The sequence below is a fragment of the Mastigoproctus giganteus genome, chromosome 9 (assembly GCF_048544385.1).
Source record: "Mastigoproctus giganteus isolate SK-2022 chromosome 9, ASM4854438v1, whole genome shotgun sequence".
Lineage (NCBI taxonomy): Eukaryota > Metazoa > Arthropoda > Arachnida > Uropygi > Thelyphonidae > Mastigoproctus > Mastigoproctus giganteus.
Genome location: NC_143583.1, coordinates 31,056,525 through 31,075,082, shown reverse-complemented (window position 1 = coordinate 31,075,082; position 18,558 = coordinate 31,056,525). Strand labels below are relative to the sequence as shown.

Genomic DNA, 18,558 nt, shown 5'->3' with positions numbered 1-18,558 from the left:
CCTGACAAACTTGATTGGATACTATGATGCAGTCACAAGAACTGGATGCAGGGAATAACTTTGATATTATATATCTTGGATCTTAGAAAGGCTTTTGATACTGTTGCACATGGAAGACTGCTACACAAATTGGAACAGTGTGACATTGGAGGCAAATTACTGCTATGGATAAAGGGGTGGTTGAGGGGGAGAAGACAGAGAGTGGTAATCAATGGACACTGCTCATCGTGGACTAATGTTATTAGTGGAGTCCCTCAGGGCTCAGTGTTGGGTCCATTATTGTTTTCTGTATTTATAAATGATATTGATGATGGTATATCAAGCTTAATGTCCAAGTTTGCAGATGATACAAAGGTTGGCAGGGTTGTCAAGGACACTACTGACACTATGCTACTGCAACAGGATCTGGATGAGCAGATGGGCTGAGAGGTGGCAAATGAAGTTTAACATTGACAAATGTAAAGTACTACACATGGGAAACAGCAACCCCAGAGCAACGTATCAACTCTGTGGTACTACAATGACAGTGGTAGCGAATGAAAGGGACTTGGGGGTGGTTGTGCAGGCAGATATGAAGTTCTCTGAGCAGTGCAGACGGGCTGCAGGAGTAGCTCATGGAGTATTGTCAATGATATACAGGAATTTTTCCAGCAGGGATAAGGAGGTGATTATTCCATTGTATAAGGCGATGGTCAGGCCACACCTAGAGTACTGCATATAGGTCTGGAGGCCTTATTTCAAGAAGGATGTAGAGCTGCTGGAACGAGTACAGAGAAGGGCAACAAGATTAGTGAATGGAACAAAGGGGTGCTCTTACAAAGAAAGGCTTAAGTTTTGCAAATTACAGTGTCTGGAGACTAGGCACCAGCGAGGTGATCTGATAGAGGTGTATAAAGCCTTGAATGGTTTAAGCATGCTCAATGCTGATGGGATTCTTCCTCTAGCACAGAAAAATCACCTGAGAGGGCATAAATTCAAATTGAGGAAAGACAGATGTAGGATAGACGTGCGGAAATTTGCCTTTAGCCAGCGGGTGGTTGGTTGGTGGAACAGACTGCCATCCCTTGTGGTGGAGGTTGATAGCCTAAATAAGTTTAAGGCTCAGCTGGACAGGTATTTTGAACGAACAGAACGGTGAAGTGGAAGTGGGTTTTTTTTTTTTTTTTTTTTGGCTGATGCTGCATAAGCTTGCTTTCTCGCATCAAATGCCTCTACTAATGCTAATGCTAACTTCATAGCTGACTGCACAAACACCCCCAGGTCTCTTTCATTCTCCACTACCCTGAGTGTAACACCACCCAGTTGGTACAATGCTCTAGGGTTACTGTTACCCATATGCAGTTCTTTGCATTTGTCAATGTTAAACTTCAGTTGCCACTTCTCAGCCTATCTGCCCAACTTTTCCAGATATTGGAGCAGGAGCATGATGTCATTACTGTTATTAACAACCCTGCCAACCTTTGTATCATCTGCAATCTTTGATATTAAACTTGATATACTTTCGTCACTATCACTGATAAATATACAAGACAAAAATGGGCCCAACACCAAACCCTGAGGGACACCACTAATAACATTAGTCCACTATCCATTAATTACAATTCTCTGTCTTCTCCCACTCAATGATCCTTTTATCCATTGTAGCAACAGTATCAAAAGCTTTCCTGAAATCCAAGTATATGATATCAAAATTATTTTTTGCATCCAGTTTCTTCCTTTGTGACCACGTCATAGTATCCAATCCTATTGGTCAGACAAGACTTCCCCTTAACAATCCCATGTTGTGTCTGAATTATTCCTGCTGTCTTATCTAGATGATCCTGCAATGCCTCTTTATCCCAGGTGCCTTTCTTATGTTTAACTTCAATAATTTCTCTGACACTTTGCTCTCAGTTATTACAAAGTCATTTAACACCATGTTAGAGTTTGATAAACATCTGACCTCTCCTCCTTGAATAACTCCTCATGTGTGAATGAAGATGCAAAATACTCAATTAGTTTGCAGTTGTCTGAGAATGATCATCTAAAGTCAAACCATTGATATCAAGTGGACCAATCTGATTCATCCCCTTCCTTTTACAGTTTATATAAGTAAAGAAATCTTTGCTGTTTTTCTCTGCATCCTTTGCCAAAGATTTCTCATAATATGCCTTTGCTTGCCTAACCTCCTTTGTGAATTGATTACAGTCTAATTTGTATCTTCAACAGGCTTCTGTGTCACCTGACAATTTATGGGTATCCCATGCATTTTTCTTCTCTTCCACGAATCTCATTAGTTCATCTGACATCCATTTGGGCCTAAATCTAGAACAGTATTTCTTAGTTGGAACAAAAAGCATCCAAAATTACTTCCTTGAATGCTTCCCATTTAGAATTTGCTGTTGGTAACATCATCAGTTGGTCCCACTGTATAGAACTTAAAAAATCTCCAAGGCCATTGCAGTCATCTTTATGAAAACAAAAACCATTCCTTTAACCCCAATGGTAGTTACATCTTTAAGTAAATCACACATCAGTAGACTGTGATCACTGCCACCTAGTGGTTATTTTATCTGTAAATTCTTAACGTATGAATAATCATTGCTGATAATCAGATCAAGAGTGTTACTCCCTCTTGTTGTAGTAGTAGTATGATGAGAGCATGTTAGATGTCTCTCTAACATGCTGCTAAATAAAACAATCATCCAATAAATCCACAGAAGTCTTGCTAGTGTGGGAGTGACCAACCCACAAGTTCCAGTCTATATCTGGGAAGTTAAAATCTCCCATTATATCACAGTCATTAAGCCTGTAACAAAGTCTTACCCTCATTTTTGTTTTCCCAGTGCTTGTGTCACACCAAACGGACTGAACATTGGACTGTCCACCAATGTCCACTGAATGCACTTCTTAGGTTTTATGTATTTCTTAACTAACAGCTTAACTCCTTGTCCCTTCCTATCCTGTTTATCCTTTCTGTACACATTGTACTCCCCAAATTCGAATTCTGCATACCTTATATCTGAGTGACACCATGTCTCTCATATCCCAACAGTATCAGCCTTGGATGTCTTAATTAGCACTTCAAATCCATCAGATTTATTTATTATACTCCTAGCATTGGTGTACATGCGCTTATTCTTACTCTTAGTTACTATAACACAGCCCATGTATTTACTTTTTTCATTACTGCCAGCAGTTCCTGAAATCCCAAGCAATTTGCTTTCCGGGCTGCTGTTTGTTCCAATAGAAGCATTGCAAGAATCATTTCCACTTCTGCCTGCGGCTGCAGTTAATCTATTAGTCTGTGAATCCCACCCCCCCACCCCAAGTTAGCAGTTTTTCAACCACCTAACATTTTCTTGATAGCATCAGCAAATATTCTTCCGAAGAATATTTCTCCTGTTATGCTTCCGAAGCTATTTCTCCTGTTAACAAGCAAAGAGCATGCTGAGAAAAATTCTACCTCACTTGCCCTGCACAACCTTTCCAGGTCTGAATTAATTGACAAGGCTTTCATCATATTCTCTCTCCTATTGTCTGGGCAGGATTGCAGACACTTTCAAATTTAAAACTAACTTGTGACTTTTTTTTTTTCTCAACATTGACCTGTACTTGCTAAGTAAATCTACAGATCTCCTACACTTAATGTCATCAGTGTCAACGTGTACAACAATATCACCTTTTGTGCCCTTAAAAGATGATATCTGCTCTACGTCATCAACTTTTGCCCTGGCAGACATATTCTGTTCCTCTTTCACTTATCTTTTTTGCACAATATATTTTCTGTTTCCCTGCCCTGGCAGACATATTCTGTTCCTCTTTCACTTATCTTTTTTGCACAATATATTTTCTGTTTCCCTGACACAATTGAGTCACCGACAATAACTACTCCCGTGGGACCACAGCATTCTGCTCTGAAGATTGCCATTGTGTTGCCTGGTGCAAAAGAGTGAGCTCTGTCATTGAACTGGGCAGCTGGCAGCTTGATCCCCCCCCCCCCGATTTTAATTCCTTCGAGGGCATCTACAACCTGACTCTTCAAGCTCACATAGACACCCATCAGAATAGTGAGTTGATGTCTAATTTCTTCACATTCTCTGCTCACACAAAGATATCCTCCATGGCTAGATTGTGTTCTGTTTGAGAGAGATCTGTAAACATGTCGCATTTTGCACATTTTTTTAGATTGTGATGCGTTGGAGAATCGCCCCGTTCAGTTCTCCCCCGAACCACAACAGTTTCGCTACTTTGCGCCATGTTGGTTTGTTGCTCTAGTCTTGGGCATGATTTCCGTTTAAATTCAATTTAATTAACAAAAAAAATTAAAAGGATTTATAAATTTAATTGATTAATTACAAATACTATACTAAGCTAACAGATTCCTACTACAGTGCTATGTATTTCTTAACTAGTTTTATATTATATCTTATGCTATCAAGTTCGAGATATATGTTATGGTATTCTTTATCAATACTACAGAATGGCGGCAAGTTTCAAAGGGTACAAGTTTTACTAATACTAATTAATAACCTACAAAAATCTCTATCTAAATTCAAAATAAACTAAGTTGTAACTAAGGATATAAAGCTACTTCTAGGAAATAAATTAATTTGCCAATTAAATCAATAAAATGAAAATTTTATTGATATAAAATAATAAAAATTTAAGAACAACTTCAATAAAAACTTAAGAAAAACTTCTCAACTTCTCTATTAGATGGAACCGTAAAAACTCCACCTGCACTGAGCTAATCTCGTTCCTACTTGATAGCTTTCTCAGTGCTAACTGGCAGTCACTTTCTAGTAAATTGTGCCCTTTACCTACTAATTTTGGGCTGCAGGTTGTTTTCAGTTGTCCACTTCGAGGATCATCTGCTACATCCTCTCGTTTTCTTTAAAATGCTTATGCCATTGAATTGTTTGTGCTTGGGATAGAGCTTCATCCCCATAAACTGCTCCTAACATTTCACATGTTTCAGTGAAACATGTGAAATGTTATGTTTTCCCAGCCTTACACAAAACTTGATGTTAACTGATTTCATGCTTTGGATTCTGAGGGTGAAGTTAGACATGAAGCACAAAGAACATGTACCAAAAAGCAACCTTAAAGTCAGCTGGTTTGGGTTGGCCGGCCTGTACAGATCCCACTTCTTTGCTATTCTTGCACCTTTTCTCAGAGTGATACCTGCATTCTGGTCTCATTACTTTTTTTCCACACTGTGTATATTTTTTCTTGAATAAACTGCCACATTCTTAATAATATCAAACTCACCAATACAATATGTCAAAATATATCAGTATACCAAACTGTTGCATCTTTTCTTGATATCCCTATATGTTAAAAAATGCACATCTACATTTCTGTCACATCTTTTTAAAAAGATCACTTGTGATGGATGCTCAGTTTTAGACTAATCCCAATATTAGTAAATACTGACAACCTAGAATGGTTAAGATCCCAACAATTTTGCATAACGAAAAAATATTGCTCATTAACATCTATCATAATCATGCATACCCTTGTCTTTGATATTTTTAACTTTAAAAATATTATCACAAAAGAAATAATTATACTAGAAATACACATGTACATACAAACACACAAAAATCATATCATACTTTTGTGCCAGATGTAACATAAGTAAGAGCCAGCATATCCATATGTTTTTTTCGCTGATGCTGAAGGAGTTTTGCCTTACTAGCATACTGTTTATGACACCAACTACAATGATGAGGATGAGTGGTGATGCTGCCAACAGTTTGGGAGAAAGTAGGATTTGGCATTCCTGGTATCTCTGGAATACCTCCCTGCATAAAAAAAAAAAAAAAAAAAAAAAAAAAAAAAAAATCATTACTCAGAGAAGAAATATGGATTTAAAAATTTCTCAATAAAACCACACAAGAAATATAACCTTATACCTTTCGTCTATTGCTCATTGGAAGTTCTGCACCAGGATGATTTTTTAATATATGCGCTTTACGTTTAGAACTAGATTTGTACACTTTGTTACAGTATTGGCAGTAATAGTCTCGTGTTGTTTTTAGTATTGGCAGGTTTAATTCAGGCACAGACTCAGGACGAATGTCAGGATGGCGTTTGGCTAGGTGATTAACTAGCATACCTCTTCGTTTGAAACCCAACAGACAAGAATGGCATTTATATATGAAGCGATGATAATCAGTGGGGGAGACCTAAAATTAATACAACAGAAAAAAACAAAGTAAAATTCATAATCAAATAAAGTTACAAGTTATGTATTTTCACTATAAGTTATTTTTCAAAATAAAAATTAAGAGAATTTTTCATATTTGAATATAAATAGAGATTACTATTATTAAAAAACAAAAATCAGGAAGAAAGTTTCTGAATCTAATGAATTCTGCATTAAAGCAGATTTTTTAAATATTTTTATTTAGTATTACCTACGAAAATTTATTTTGTTTCTCAGAGCAAACTAAACTAGCTTGCTCTGAGGAACAAAATAAATTTTCTTAATGAATCCAGAGCACGTAGGCCTTTTTTACTTAGTATCACCTACCGAAACAATGCATTCTCAGTTTAATTAATAGGTTAATGGGAGAGAATGCATTCTCTTCCATTAACCTATTATTCCTCATCATAATGTGGAATAATAGGTTAATAGAAGATGAAAATCCCTTGCATTTATTGTGAGGAATAAAAATCAAGATCACAAGATCACACCATTTTGCATTCTTGAAATTACAAATGATGTATTAGCTGTTGTTGTTTGTTATTTGGTTTTTAGGAGCATTAGCAACTAAGGCCATATTGCTCCGGGATATGCGGTGGTCATTCCCTGACCTTTCCGCATCCTCCGTATTTGGTGGTGACGGGCTCGAACCCCGGTCTAATCAAGAAGCGTGTGCTACGCACTGCTGCTTCTTCCCACCTGGCTACGGAGGCACCAATGATGTATTAGCATTAGTTGCGGCATACGATGCAAGAAAGCAAGCTTATAGAGCAACAGACAAAAAAAAAAAAAAAATAGTTCCCATTTCACCTATCTGGCCACTCCGAATGTTTGTTCAGTTCAGCGTTAAATTATCTAAGCTATCAACTTCCACAACAACAAATGGAAATCTCTTGTTGTTGTGGAATTCTGTTCCAGCAATCAACTACCTGCTGGCTAAAGGCAAACTTCCGTACATCTATTCTACAATAGTCTTCCCTCAATTTGAATCCATGCCCACTCAGTTTCTTAATCTGGGCAAGCATCCCATCGTTCAATACACCTCAATCAGATCATCTCGTAGGTGCCTAGTCTCCATATGCTGAAATTGCAGAATTTAAGCCTCTCTCTTGGTAAGAGAAACAATTTGTTCCTCTCGTCAAACTTGTTGATCCTCTCTGCACTCGTTCTAGCAACTCTACATCCCTCCTAAAATGAGGCCTCAAAGCATGGCCTAACCACTGCCTTATAAAAAGGTATAATCACCAACTTGTCTCTGCTAGCAAAATTCCTATATATCATTGACAAAATTCCATGACCTGCTCTGGCAGCCCGTCTGCACTGCTCAGGGAACTTCATATCTGACTGCACAATTATCCCCATGTCTTTTCATTCTCCACCTCCTTGAGTTGGTACATTTCTCTTGGATCATCATCATCATCAGCCATTTTCAATCCACTGCAGGATGAAGGCCTCTCCAGCAACTTTCCAGTTCCTTCTGTTTTGAGCACTGGCCATCCATTTACTACCCACAAACTCACGAATTTCATCTATCCATCTCCGCCTTTGTCTTCCAGGTTTTCTTCTAGATCCTCTTGGGTACCATTCTGTTATTTTCTTAGTCCATCATGTCTTCGAGCTATGTGTCCTACCCAAGACCATTTTAGTTGTTTAGTTTTGATAAGAATGTCCTTTACTTGAGTTTGCTGCCTAATCCATGTGTTTCTCTTCTTATCTAACAGTCTGATTCCCAATATAATTCGTTCCATTCTTCGCTGTGTAGTTCTCAGCTTCTCTTCCATTCTATTGGTGAATGCCCAAGTTTCACTTCCATAAGTCATGGTGGGGAGTATACATTGGTTCATCATTTTACGTTTCAGACAAACTGGGATATTGCTCTTCAGTATGTGACTATATTTCCTGAATGCTATCCATCCAAAATTTATTCTTCTCTTGACTTCCAGTCATTTATCATTATTACAGCTAATAACTTGTCCCAGATAAGTATATGACTCCACCTTTTCAATTACTGCTCCTTCAATCATTATTTCCCTTTCTGTGGCATACTTGTTCATCATTACTTTTGTTTTAGCCATATTCATCTTTAGTCCAAAATCCTTTTTAACTGTGCATAACTGATTAAGATTTTCCTCTAATTCTTTGGGATCGTGGCTTATGACCACAATGTCATCTGCAAATCGTAAATGGCTTAGGTACTCTCCGTTCACACTGACTCCTTTCTCCGACCAGTCTAATCTTCTGAAAGCTTTCTCAAGAGCAGCAGTAAACAGCTTCGGAGATATTGTGTCTCCTTGTCGAACTCCTTTCTTGATTTTAAATTTCCTACTGTCTTTGTCTAGTCTAATAAAGGAGGTAGCACTCTCATATATTTTCTTCAAAATCATAATATATGGGGTATCTATGCCTTGTCTTTCCAGTGCCCGAAACATTGCCTTATGCTGTATGGAGTCAAATGCCTTTTCATAATCCACAAATGCCAGGCATAATGGTGTTTTACATTCATTTGCTTTCTCCATTAGCTGTGATATTACGTGAAGGTGATCGATAGTTCAGAATCCTGTCCTAAAGCCAGCTTGCTCTTTCGGTTGATTCTCATCAAGTATTTTTTCTAATCTGTTAGTAATGACCTTTGTGAACTTGTAGATGTGGGATAACAAGCTAATTGGTCTATAATTTCCAATTTCTGATTTATCTCCTTTCTTATGCAGCAAAACTATGATTGCATTATTCCACTGCTTGGGCGTCAAACCTTTTCTAATGCACTTTGTGAAGAGCTTTGCCAGTTTTTCAATTATGTCTCTTCCTCCCAATTTTAACAACTCTACAGTAACTTCATCTTCCCCCGGGGCTTTCTGATTCTTCATTTCTTCAATGCATGTTCTACCTCATCAGGAAGAATATCGGGTATGTCGTATGTGTTGCTACTTTGCAATCCATCTTCCCCACTGCTGGCATCATTCCCTCGCTCCTTGTATAATTCTCTATAGTAGTCTTCTGCTATTTGAATTATGCCTTCTCTACTGTTTATAAGTACATCATCGCTATTCTTCAGTTTCAGTATAATTTGTCTTTCTGTATTACTGCTAATGGCTGCTGATTTAAATCATTTGTTTTCCCTTAATGATTGTTCTACTTTTCTTGTGCTAAATCTTCTTATGTCCTCTCTGAGTCTCTTTCTAATGGCTTTGCATAAGTCAGTATACTCAATTTTATCCCTGTCAGTGTTTTTCTTGCTCTTCATTTGTCGTCTTCAGTTCATCATGACAAGTGTTTCTTGACTAATTTTTTCTTCTTTGGATTTCTGTTTCCCTATAGGTTTCTTGGGCTTTATCACTTTCAGAAAGTTGTAATATTCCTCGTCCATATCTTGGTCCTGAGCAGTCTGCAGAAGCTGAAACTTGTTCTTAAGTTCCAGTACATACTGCTTTTTCTCCTCCTCTGTGATCTCAAAGACCTTTGTATTATTTACTCGAGTCAGTTTTTTCCTTTCCTTTCCTACATCTATATCAAGCGTACATCTTACCATTCTGTGATCACTTCCAACATTTACCTTATTCAGGACGGTAACATCATTCACAATATATCTTCTGTTAGTGAGGATGAAGTTGACTTCATTAGTAGTTAATCCATTTGGACTCTTCCATCTCCACTTTCTGTTCACCCTGTTCTTGAAAAAAGTGTTCATTACTGATGTTCCTTGAGATTCTGCAAATTCCACGTCTTTCACCTCTTTTATTTCTTTCACCAATTCCAAAATTTCCTATAGTTCCTCTTTCTGCACTGTTTTGCCTTTTTCCAGCCTTAGCATTGAAGTCCCCCATAATAATAGTGTAGTGGGTTTTCTGCTCATCTAGAAGACTCTCAATTTCGGTGTACATTTCTTCATCATCATGGCTCGATGTTGTTGCATAAATCATTATAACCTTTAGCTTGTACCTCTTAGAAATCTTGAGTATTAGTCTTGACACCCTTGGTGATGTACTTTTGAATTCCAAAATGTTGTTTTTAAAATCTTTATGGACCAGAAACCCAACTCCACCTTCACTGCTTTCCCTGTTTCCATTGGTGTACAGCAGATTTCCACTTGATAAACTTATAAGTGATTCATTTCTTCTTCTTGTTTCAGCCAAACCGATGATATTCCAATTCACATTATCTAATTCCTTTTCCAGCTCTAATATCCTGTCTTCACCGATGAGTGATCTGTATATGATGTCAGAATTATTTTTATGCATCCAGTTCCCATATTACTTTGTAAGTCACAGAAAATAATCAGACTGGTCACACAAGATCCCCACTTAACAAATCTATGCTGCAATTTTAATATAATTGCAATCCTGTTAAGATGATCCCAGAGTACTTCTTTAACCACTGAATGCATTATTTTTTCAGGAAAAGAAGTTAAGCTTACAGGTCTGTCATTACTCACTTTTATTTTACTCTCCCCTTATACAGGAGAGACATTTACACATCTACAGGGAATTGACTTTTCATACCTATTAAGAAATATTGTTCAAGGTTTAGGACTAAATAGTTGTCAAATGAACTAATGAGACTCATAGCACAGAAAAAAATGCATGGGATGCATACAAATTATCAGGCGACACGGAAGCCTATGACAGATGTAAGCTAGTCTGTAATTAAGTCACAAAGGAGATTAGGCAAGCGAAGGCAGATTACGAGAAATCTTTGACAAACGATGCTAAGAAAAATTGAAAGGATTTCTTTACTTATATAAACTCTAAAAGGAAGGGGATGAATCAGATTGTTCCACTTGATATCGATGGTTTGACTGTTGATGATCCTGCTCAGACAGCAAACAAACTGAATGAGTATTTTGCATCTACGTTCAAACATGAGGAGTTATTAAGGTTTGAAAATGCCAGAAGGTTATCAAATTATAGCAGGGTGCTTAATGATTTTGTAATAACTGAGAGCAAAGTGTAGGGGAAATTGTTGAAGTTAAACTCCTGGGGAGGATGGGATCAATCCAGTTATATTAAAGGAGGTGGCAAAGTAACTAAGCAAATCCTTAGCCATAATTATGAGAGTATCTTTGAACTCAGGGGAAGTCCCCACGGACTGGAGATGTGCAAATGTATCCCAATTCACAAACGGGGGATTGAAGGGTGACAAGTAATTAGAGACCAGTTAGTTTAACTTCTGTTCCAGGTAAAATAATGGAGTCATTGTTGAAAGATGCATTACAGAATCATCAAGACAAAACTGCAGCAATAATTCAGAAACAGCATTGCAGAATCATCTAGACAAGACTGCAGCAATAATTCAGAAACAGCAAGGGGAAGTCTTGTCTTTCCAGTTTGATTGGATACTACGATGTGGTCACAGAGGAATTGGATGCAAAAAATAATTTTGATATCATATACTTGGATTTCGAGAAGCCTCAGTAGCCATGTGGGAAGGAGCAGCAGCAGTGCATAGCACACGCTTCTTAATTAGACCGGGGTTCGAGCCCGTCACCATCAAATACAGAGGATGCGGAAAGGTCAGAGAATGACCACCGCATATCCTGGAGCAATATGGCCTTAGTTGCTAATGCTCCTAAAAAACAAAAACAAACAAACAAACAAACTTGGATTTCAAGAAAGCTTTTGATACTGTTGCGCATGGAAGACTACTGAACAAATTGGAGCAGAATGGTATTAAGGATAAGTTGCTACAATGGATAAAAGCATGGTTGAGTGGGAGAAGACAGAGGGTGGTAATCAATGGACACTGCTCTTAGTGGACTAATGTTATTAGTGGAGTCTCACAGGGTTCGGTGTTGGGCCCACTGTTGTTTTGTATATTTATCAATGATACTGATGAAGGTATATAAGGCTTAGTGTCAAAGTTTGCAGATGATATAAAGGTTGGCAGGTTTGTTAATGGCAGTATGCTACTGCAACGGGATCTAGAAAATTTGGGCAGATGGGCTGAGAAGTGGCAACTGAAGTTTACCATTGACAAATGTAAAGTACTGCATATGGGTAGAAGTAATCCCAGAGGAACGTACCAACTGTGTGGTACTACACTTAAGGTGGTAGAAAATGAAAAAGACCTGGGAATAATTGTGTATTCGGATATGAAGTTTTTTTGAACAATGCAGACAGGCTGCAAGAGCAGGTCATGGGGTTTTGTCAATAATATACAGGAAGTTAACTAGCAGAGAGAAGGAGGTGATTGTCTCTCTGTATAAGGCAATGGTCAGGCTGTGCCTTGAGTACTGTGTACAGGTCTGAAGATCTCATTTCAGGAAGGATGTAGATTTGCTTGAGCATGTACAGAGAAGGGCAACAAGGTTGGTGAGGGGAATGAAGGGATCCTCTTACCCAAGAAAGGCTTAAGTTCTGCAGGTTCTTAAGTTCTTGAATGGGTTGAGCACACTGAATTCTGATGGGATTCTTCCACTTTTTCTCAATTACAAACCTTAGGGGGCATAAATTCAAATTGAGGAAAGACAGTTATAGAATAAATGTGCGGAAATTTGCCTTTAGCAAGCGGGTGGTTAATTGCTGGAACAAACTTCCATCTGTCGTGGAAGTTGATATCTTAAATAAATTCAAGAGGAACTGGATAAACATTTAGAGGGAATGATTGTGTGAATATATATATATATATATATATATTATTTTTTTTTTTTTTGGCTGATGCTACATAAGCTCATACACTTGCTTTCTTGCATCACATGCCTCTATTATATTACTTCCCTACTCTTTCATAATTATGGCCAAAGGTGTATTTATTTCTCTTGCTATTTCTTTTAATATAATTGGACAGATTTCATTAGCCCCAAGAGCCTTATTTACTTTTAGCTTCAACAATTTCTCTTCCACTTTTTTCCTTGGTTATTTCAAAATCATTTAGCTCGCAGTTATAATTTGGCATAGTTCTGGTATTCCTATCCCTAAATACATCTTCATGTGTGAATTTAGATGCAAAATATTTATCCATTTTGTAGGCAATATAAACTTGATCATCAACAGTTGTTCCATTCAAATGTAGCAGGGAAATGTGGTTCCTCTCTTTCCTTTTAGTGTTAACATGTAAGTCACAGCAAAGAATCTTTGTTACTCTTCTTAGCCAAAGAATTTTCACGATTTGCTTTAACTTGCCTGATCCTCTTAGTGACCTGATTGCCACTAGCTTGTAGTTACTATAATTTGTTGTTGTTCTTTGTTTGTTATTTGGTTTTTAGGAGTATTAGCAATTAAGACCATATTGCTCTGGGGGGGGGATATGTGGTGGTCATTCCCTGACTAACAGAATAACAGAAATTTGGCTCAATATGATATGTAGAACTCTCCAGAAATTAAAATGAATATAAAATTAATGCAAAATGATTACAGTAAAAAATAATAAATTAAAAATAAAGAACAATTAAAAAAAAATAGAACACAATTAAAAAATTAAAAGAAGTTTAACATAAATTTTTAAATCGTTTCTTAATTATTTTCAAATTTATTATTTTTTACTGTAATCATTTTGTGTCAACATTATATTCATTTTAATTTCTGAAGAGTAGATTTTTTTTTTTTTTAATGAGAACCCCAAACACGAGAGGTATTAGAACCTATAGTACTTAATACCATGCTTGGGTTGGAGGTTGAGAAGAAGAAAGAAGATATTTGTTGACATTAACCTTGAACTTCTGTAAACTGTAATTTTCAGGAAGTATGAAGGAACCATATGAAGGAAGGTTGTTCAAGAAAACGGCAGTTGAATGAATAAACGAGGAAGATAAAAAGTTGGTTCTGTGGGTTTGAAGTTCGACAGTAAATGGATGTTGGCTGGTGGCGGCACGTGTTCGGACTGTTTTAAAAGAGAGAGCGGGAATTATAAAAGCCAATTCTGAAGAACAGTGCCCATGGAGGTATCTGTAGAAAAGGCATGCAGCAGAAACAGTACGTCTATGAGAGAGCGAGTGCAGAGACTCTGTTAGAGATGAGTCATTAATTAACCTAACTGCCCTGTTCTGAAATGGAACCTAGAAACCTGAGAGAGGTTTAGGGGATCACCGCCCCATATGTGGAAACAATATTCCATGATAGGGTGAATTTGCGATTTGTACAGAGTGAACAGCTGTTTCGAAGAAAAGTATGCCAAGGGCAAAAGAGAACACCAAGTTTTTTAGATGCAGAGGAAGCAATATTTGTAATGTGCTTGGGCCAAGAGAGATTACAAGTAAGGGTAATCCCTAAAGAGATATTTCTTCTCGCCTAGAAATCGGAGTGTCACCAAAGATAAGAACAGGAGCAGAAGAATTCTTTTTGCGAGACATAAGACAAGAGTGAGTTTTAGAAAGATTGAAATCAACCAAGCTGTCTTTGCTCCACTGGAGAATTACCTGGAGATCGGCATTTAAGCAATTGTTATTGGATATTCGAGAAGTTGAAGCTGATTGAGTAGAGCAAGGTTTCTTAAACTGGAAAGCAATGTGCTATCATTGGCAAAACTATGAATACGATTTCCAGTCAATAGAAGAAGGTCATTAATATACAAGAGGAAAAGAGTGGGGGAAAGAACTGAATCTTGGGGGACCCAGCTTAGTGGAGAAATTAGAAAACAGAGATCCATCTACCATCACCCTCAGTGAGTGGTCAGAGAGAAAACTGGATAACCAATTACAAAACACAGTTGGCAAACCATAAGATGGAAGCATGTTTAGAAGACCTTTACGCAAAACACGATCAAAAGCCTTTGATATGTCAAGAGCTACTGCTTGTGTTTCACTGAACCTTTCCATTGAATTTGTCCATAAATGAGTAATATAAGCCCAAATATCACCAGTGGATGGACACTAACAGAATACATACTGGCAATTGTTAATCAGATGGAAGGTTTCTAGGTAGTTTAAGAGTTGGTAGTTAATTGATTTCTCCATTACTTTAGAAAGAGTAGAAGTAATTATGAGAGCTTCCTTGGACTCAGGGGAGGTATCCATGGACTGGAGATGTGCAAATGTGACCCCAATTCACAAAGGAGAATCAAAGGCTGACACAAGTAATTATAGACCTGTGAGTTTAACTTCTGTTCCCGGAAAATTAATGGAGGCACTGGTTAAAGCAGCACTGCAGGATCATCTACACAAGACTTCAGTTATAGCTCGGACACAGCATGGTTTTGTTAAGGGGAAGTCTTGCCTGACCAATTTGATTGGATACTATGATGCAGTCACAAAAGAACTGGATGCAGGGAATAACTTTGATATTATATACTTGGATCTTAGAAAGGCTTTTGATACTGTTGCACATGGAAGACTGCTGCACAAATTGGAGCAGTGTGACATTGGAGGAAAATTGCTGCTGTGGATAAAGGGGTGGCTGAGGGGGAGAAGACAGAGAATGGTAATCAATGGACACTGCTCATCGTGGACTAATATTATTAGTGGACTCCCTCAGGGCTCAGTGTTGGGTCCATTATTGTTTTCTGTATTTATAAATGATATTGATAATGGTATATCAAGTTTTACCAAGATCATTAATACATGAGTTGGAAGAAAAATTGGATGCTAGCAGGTCAGCTTTATCCTTGGTTGAAGTGACAACAGAACCATCTGGTTTGGACAGGGGTTGGCAAAAATTGCGGCCAATAGAGCTTTGGCAAGAGACCAGAATGCTCGGCTACCATTAGGACAAGAAGCAAGTTTTCCACTCTTAGCCTGTTCAAACTCTAGTTTGGACTGATTAATAACTGCTTTACAATTGTTGCGAGCTTTGGTGTAGGCAGAAAATGAAACTGAAGAATTAGAAATAAGCCAATTACGATATGCAACATTCTTCTTTTGAACAGCCTTAGCACATTTATTGGAAAACCAAGGTTTAGATAAAGGATGAGATTTTAAAGTGGAGTGTGGGATAAAGGATCCCATTCCTGCAAGAATAATTTCACTGACACGATCTGAGCAAACATTGATATCAGAAGTTTTGAAACAGTAATCCGACCAAGGAAAAGAAGAAAAGAAATCTCGCAGGTCATCCCATTTTGCATTCTTGTAATGCCAAAGAACACAAGGTTGGGAATAGCCACGAGATAAAGGCTCCATTGGAGTAGAGGAAATCACCAAGTTGTGATCTGAAGTGCCTAAAGGACCTCTCACTTCGACCATGTACTTAGAAGGGTTGTTTGTGAGAAAAAGATCAAGCGTGTTGGCTGTATGATTAGGATTGTCCAGTATTGTTGTAGGTAAATGAACAATCTGAGTGAGGTCATTAGTAATTTCAAAAGCCTCAGCACCTCGACCAGCTGCAGTTATGAACACTGAAATCGCCAAGGAAAATTACCTCACTGTTAGGAAAGTTGGACTGGAGAAATTCAAATTGCAAAGAAAGGAAGTCAAAGAACTCCAAGTGATTAGTGGAGTTGGGAGAATGGTAGAGAGAGAGAACAGATGAATTTCACAGAACAAGGTAGAAAGATTTAAAGCCAGAGAAGATCAAAAAGAGGAGATTCCAAATTATCAAGTCTCTGACAGGGAATATTGGAATGGACATATGCAGAAGTATGCACCTTTAAGGTGAAAGGAATCACACAACGAATAATTTTGGCAACTGAGATGAGCAGTAGTTGAATCAACTGATAACTGAGATTCTGTCAGAAAAAGTACATGAGGGTTTCGCAGACTGCAAGTGGAAATGGACATCATTGAGATTAGAACTGAGACCACGTATATTTTTGAAATGAAGTAGGAAGTGTTTGGGAGGTTTAGATCTTTTCGCAGGTAAGCTTACTCTATTAGTTTGACAATTCATGGTGTATTCAACAGCGAGAAAAAGTGGGAAGGGGGCATGCTGTATGAAGTAATGAAATTTTTGGATATGGCATACACATGATAAGAATATACCCAGATCCTTGACACAACATGGCCTTGACAATGCCCCTCCCCCCCGCATACACACTACTCTGACTCCCTCCAGTCACCATCTAGCAGAGTAGAGGTAGCAAGATTATACACTAGCTGATCCGGAAGCCTCTTAGAGAGTTACCAACAGGTTCGGTCCGGTACTAACTAGCGGCCGACCTGCGAACACTGTTTTAGAGCCGTACCCTCGAAATGTATGGAAGATTGGATCTTGCCATGATGACCATCATAACCTCAAAAGTCATCAGTCATACTGCATGATGGAAGAGATGGGGAGGATTGACTGCAACTTAGCTCTGGAGACTAAACATGAGTTCCACCACTTCAAGCCTCCAATAAGCAAAGTGGTGCACTGGTTGATGAGAGTCATCTACCACCTAGTATTGTCTGGTAACACAGAAGGGCAGCATTCCTCCACATGGTGTGGGCCCTACACCTCGACCTCTGCTGACGTTGTTCACATTTGGGTGTTCACCTACAGTGTGCTTGCGCATGGGGGTTTTATTCAGGATTACTAAAAGTTCCACCATCGTGAGGGTGAAAGCAGAGGATTTGGCTGTTGTAGAAATTCCGTACTTCACCGAAATTGGGTCCACTTGATTTGAGTGCCCGAATGTGATTTCCATCAGTGTTTTAGACACCCAGGTAGCAAGTACAGCTTGTTTGGCATATCTGAAAGAAAGTCTGTGACAACCTCAAGGACTTCTACATATCATATTGAGGAAATCTCTTATCCTTCTATAAATATTGAAATCAACATAGAATGTATTGAGCATTAGCATTAGTAGAGGCATATGATGCAAGAAAGCAGGCTCATGCAGCATCAGCCAAAAAAAAAAAAAAAAAAACCTCCCATTTCACCCCTTCATTTATTCCAAATGCCTGTCCGGCTCAGCCTTAAATTTAATCATGCTATCAACTTCCACAACAAAAGATGGAAGTCTTTAGAAAACAGGCCTTATGCGCCAGGTTGCATTATATCATCAAAGTTTCTTGCGACGACTGACTAAAATAAATTTATTAATATAGAAATGATATATACATATGATAACACAGAAATAAAATAAGATAAAAGCGCGAAAATACAATAAGATAAAAGGGTGAAAATACAATAAGATAAAAGAGTTAAAATATATATAATAAAAGCGTTAAAATACATAGTAGCTTTCGAAGCAAAGTGCCTCTTTGTCAGCTAGTCTATGAATGGTGTACTTCAGTATATATTGATGGTTTCAATACCACAAGTCAGCTGGGCATGTTCATGTATCATGAGTCTGGTGTTGGTAAAGCAGAATTACGTACATGTGATGATCAGCAGTGCTCATAGCACTGCTGATCATCACATAGCGCCTCGTCCGATTCATAGTATTATTATTGGTGGCTATGTGTAGTGCTTCAAGCCATGAGCGCTGGTGGTAATCACGTGAATAGTCGACGATTTCAATATCCCATTGGGGATGAAGATTGTGCTGCTCAACCCAATAATGTTCGGCGACTGTGGTGC

At 38.0% G+C, this 18,558-nt stretch overlaps 1 protein-coding gene across 5 annotated transcripts in view; it reads right to left on the bottom strand.

The window, feature by feature from the left end:
* LOC150080131 (uncharacterized) overlaps positions 1-18,558 on the bottom strand; it is a 660,399-nt gene that overhangs the window by 74,465 nt on the left and 567,376 nt on the right. For all 5 annotated transcript variants that reach the window (XM_090382143.1, XM_090382148.1, XM_090382147.1 and 2 more), the window contains 2 exons: positions 5,901-6,173; positions 5,601-5,789 (listed from right to left, as the gene is read on the bottom strand). In XM_090382143.1, the coding sequence (XP_090238269.1) occupies positions 5,601-5,789; positions 5,901-6,173 (462 nt within the window). The remainder of the gene's footprint in view (positions 1-5,600; positions 5,790-5,900; positions 6,174-18,558) is intronic.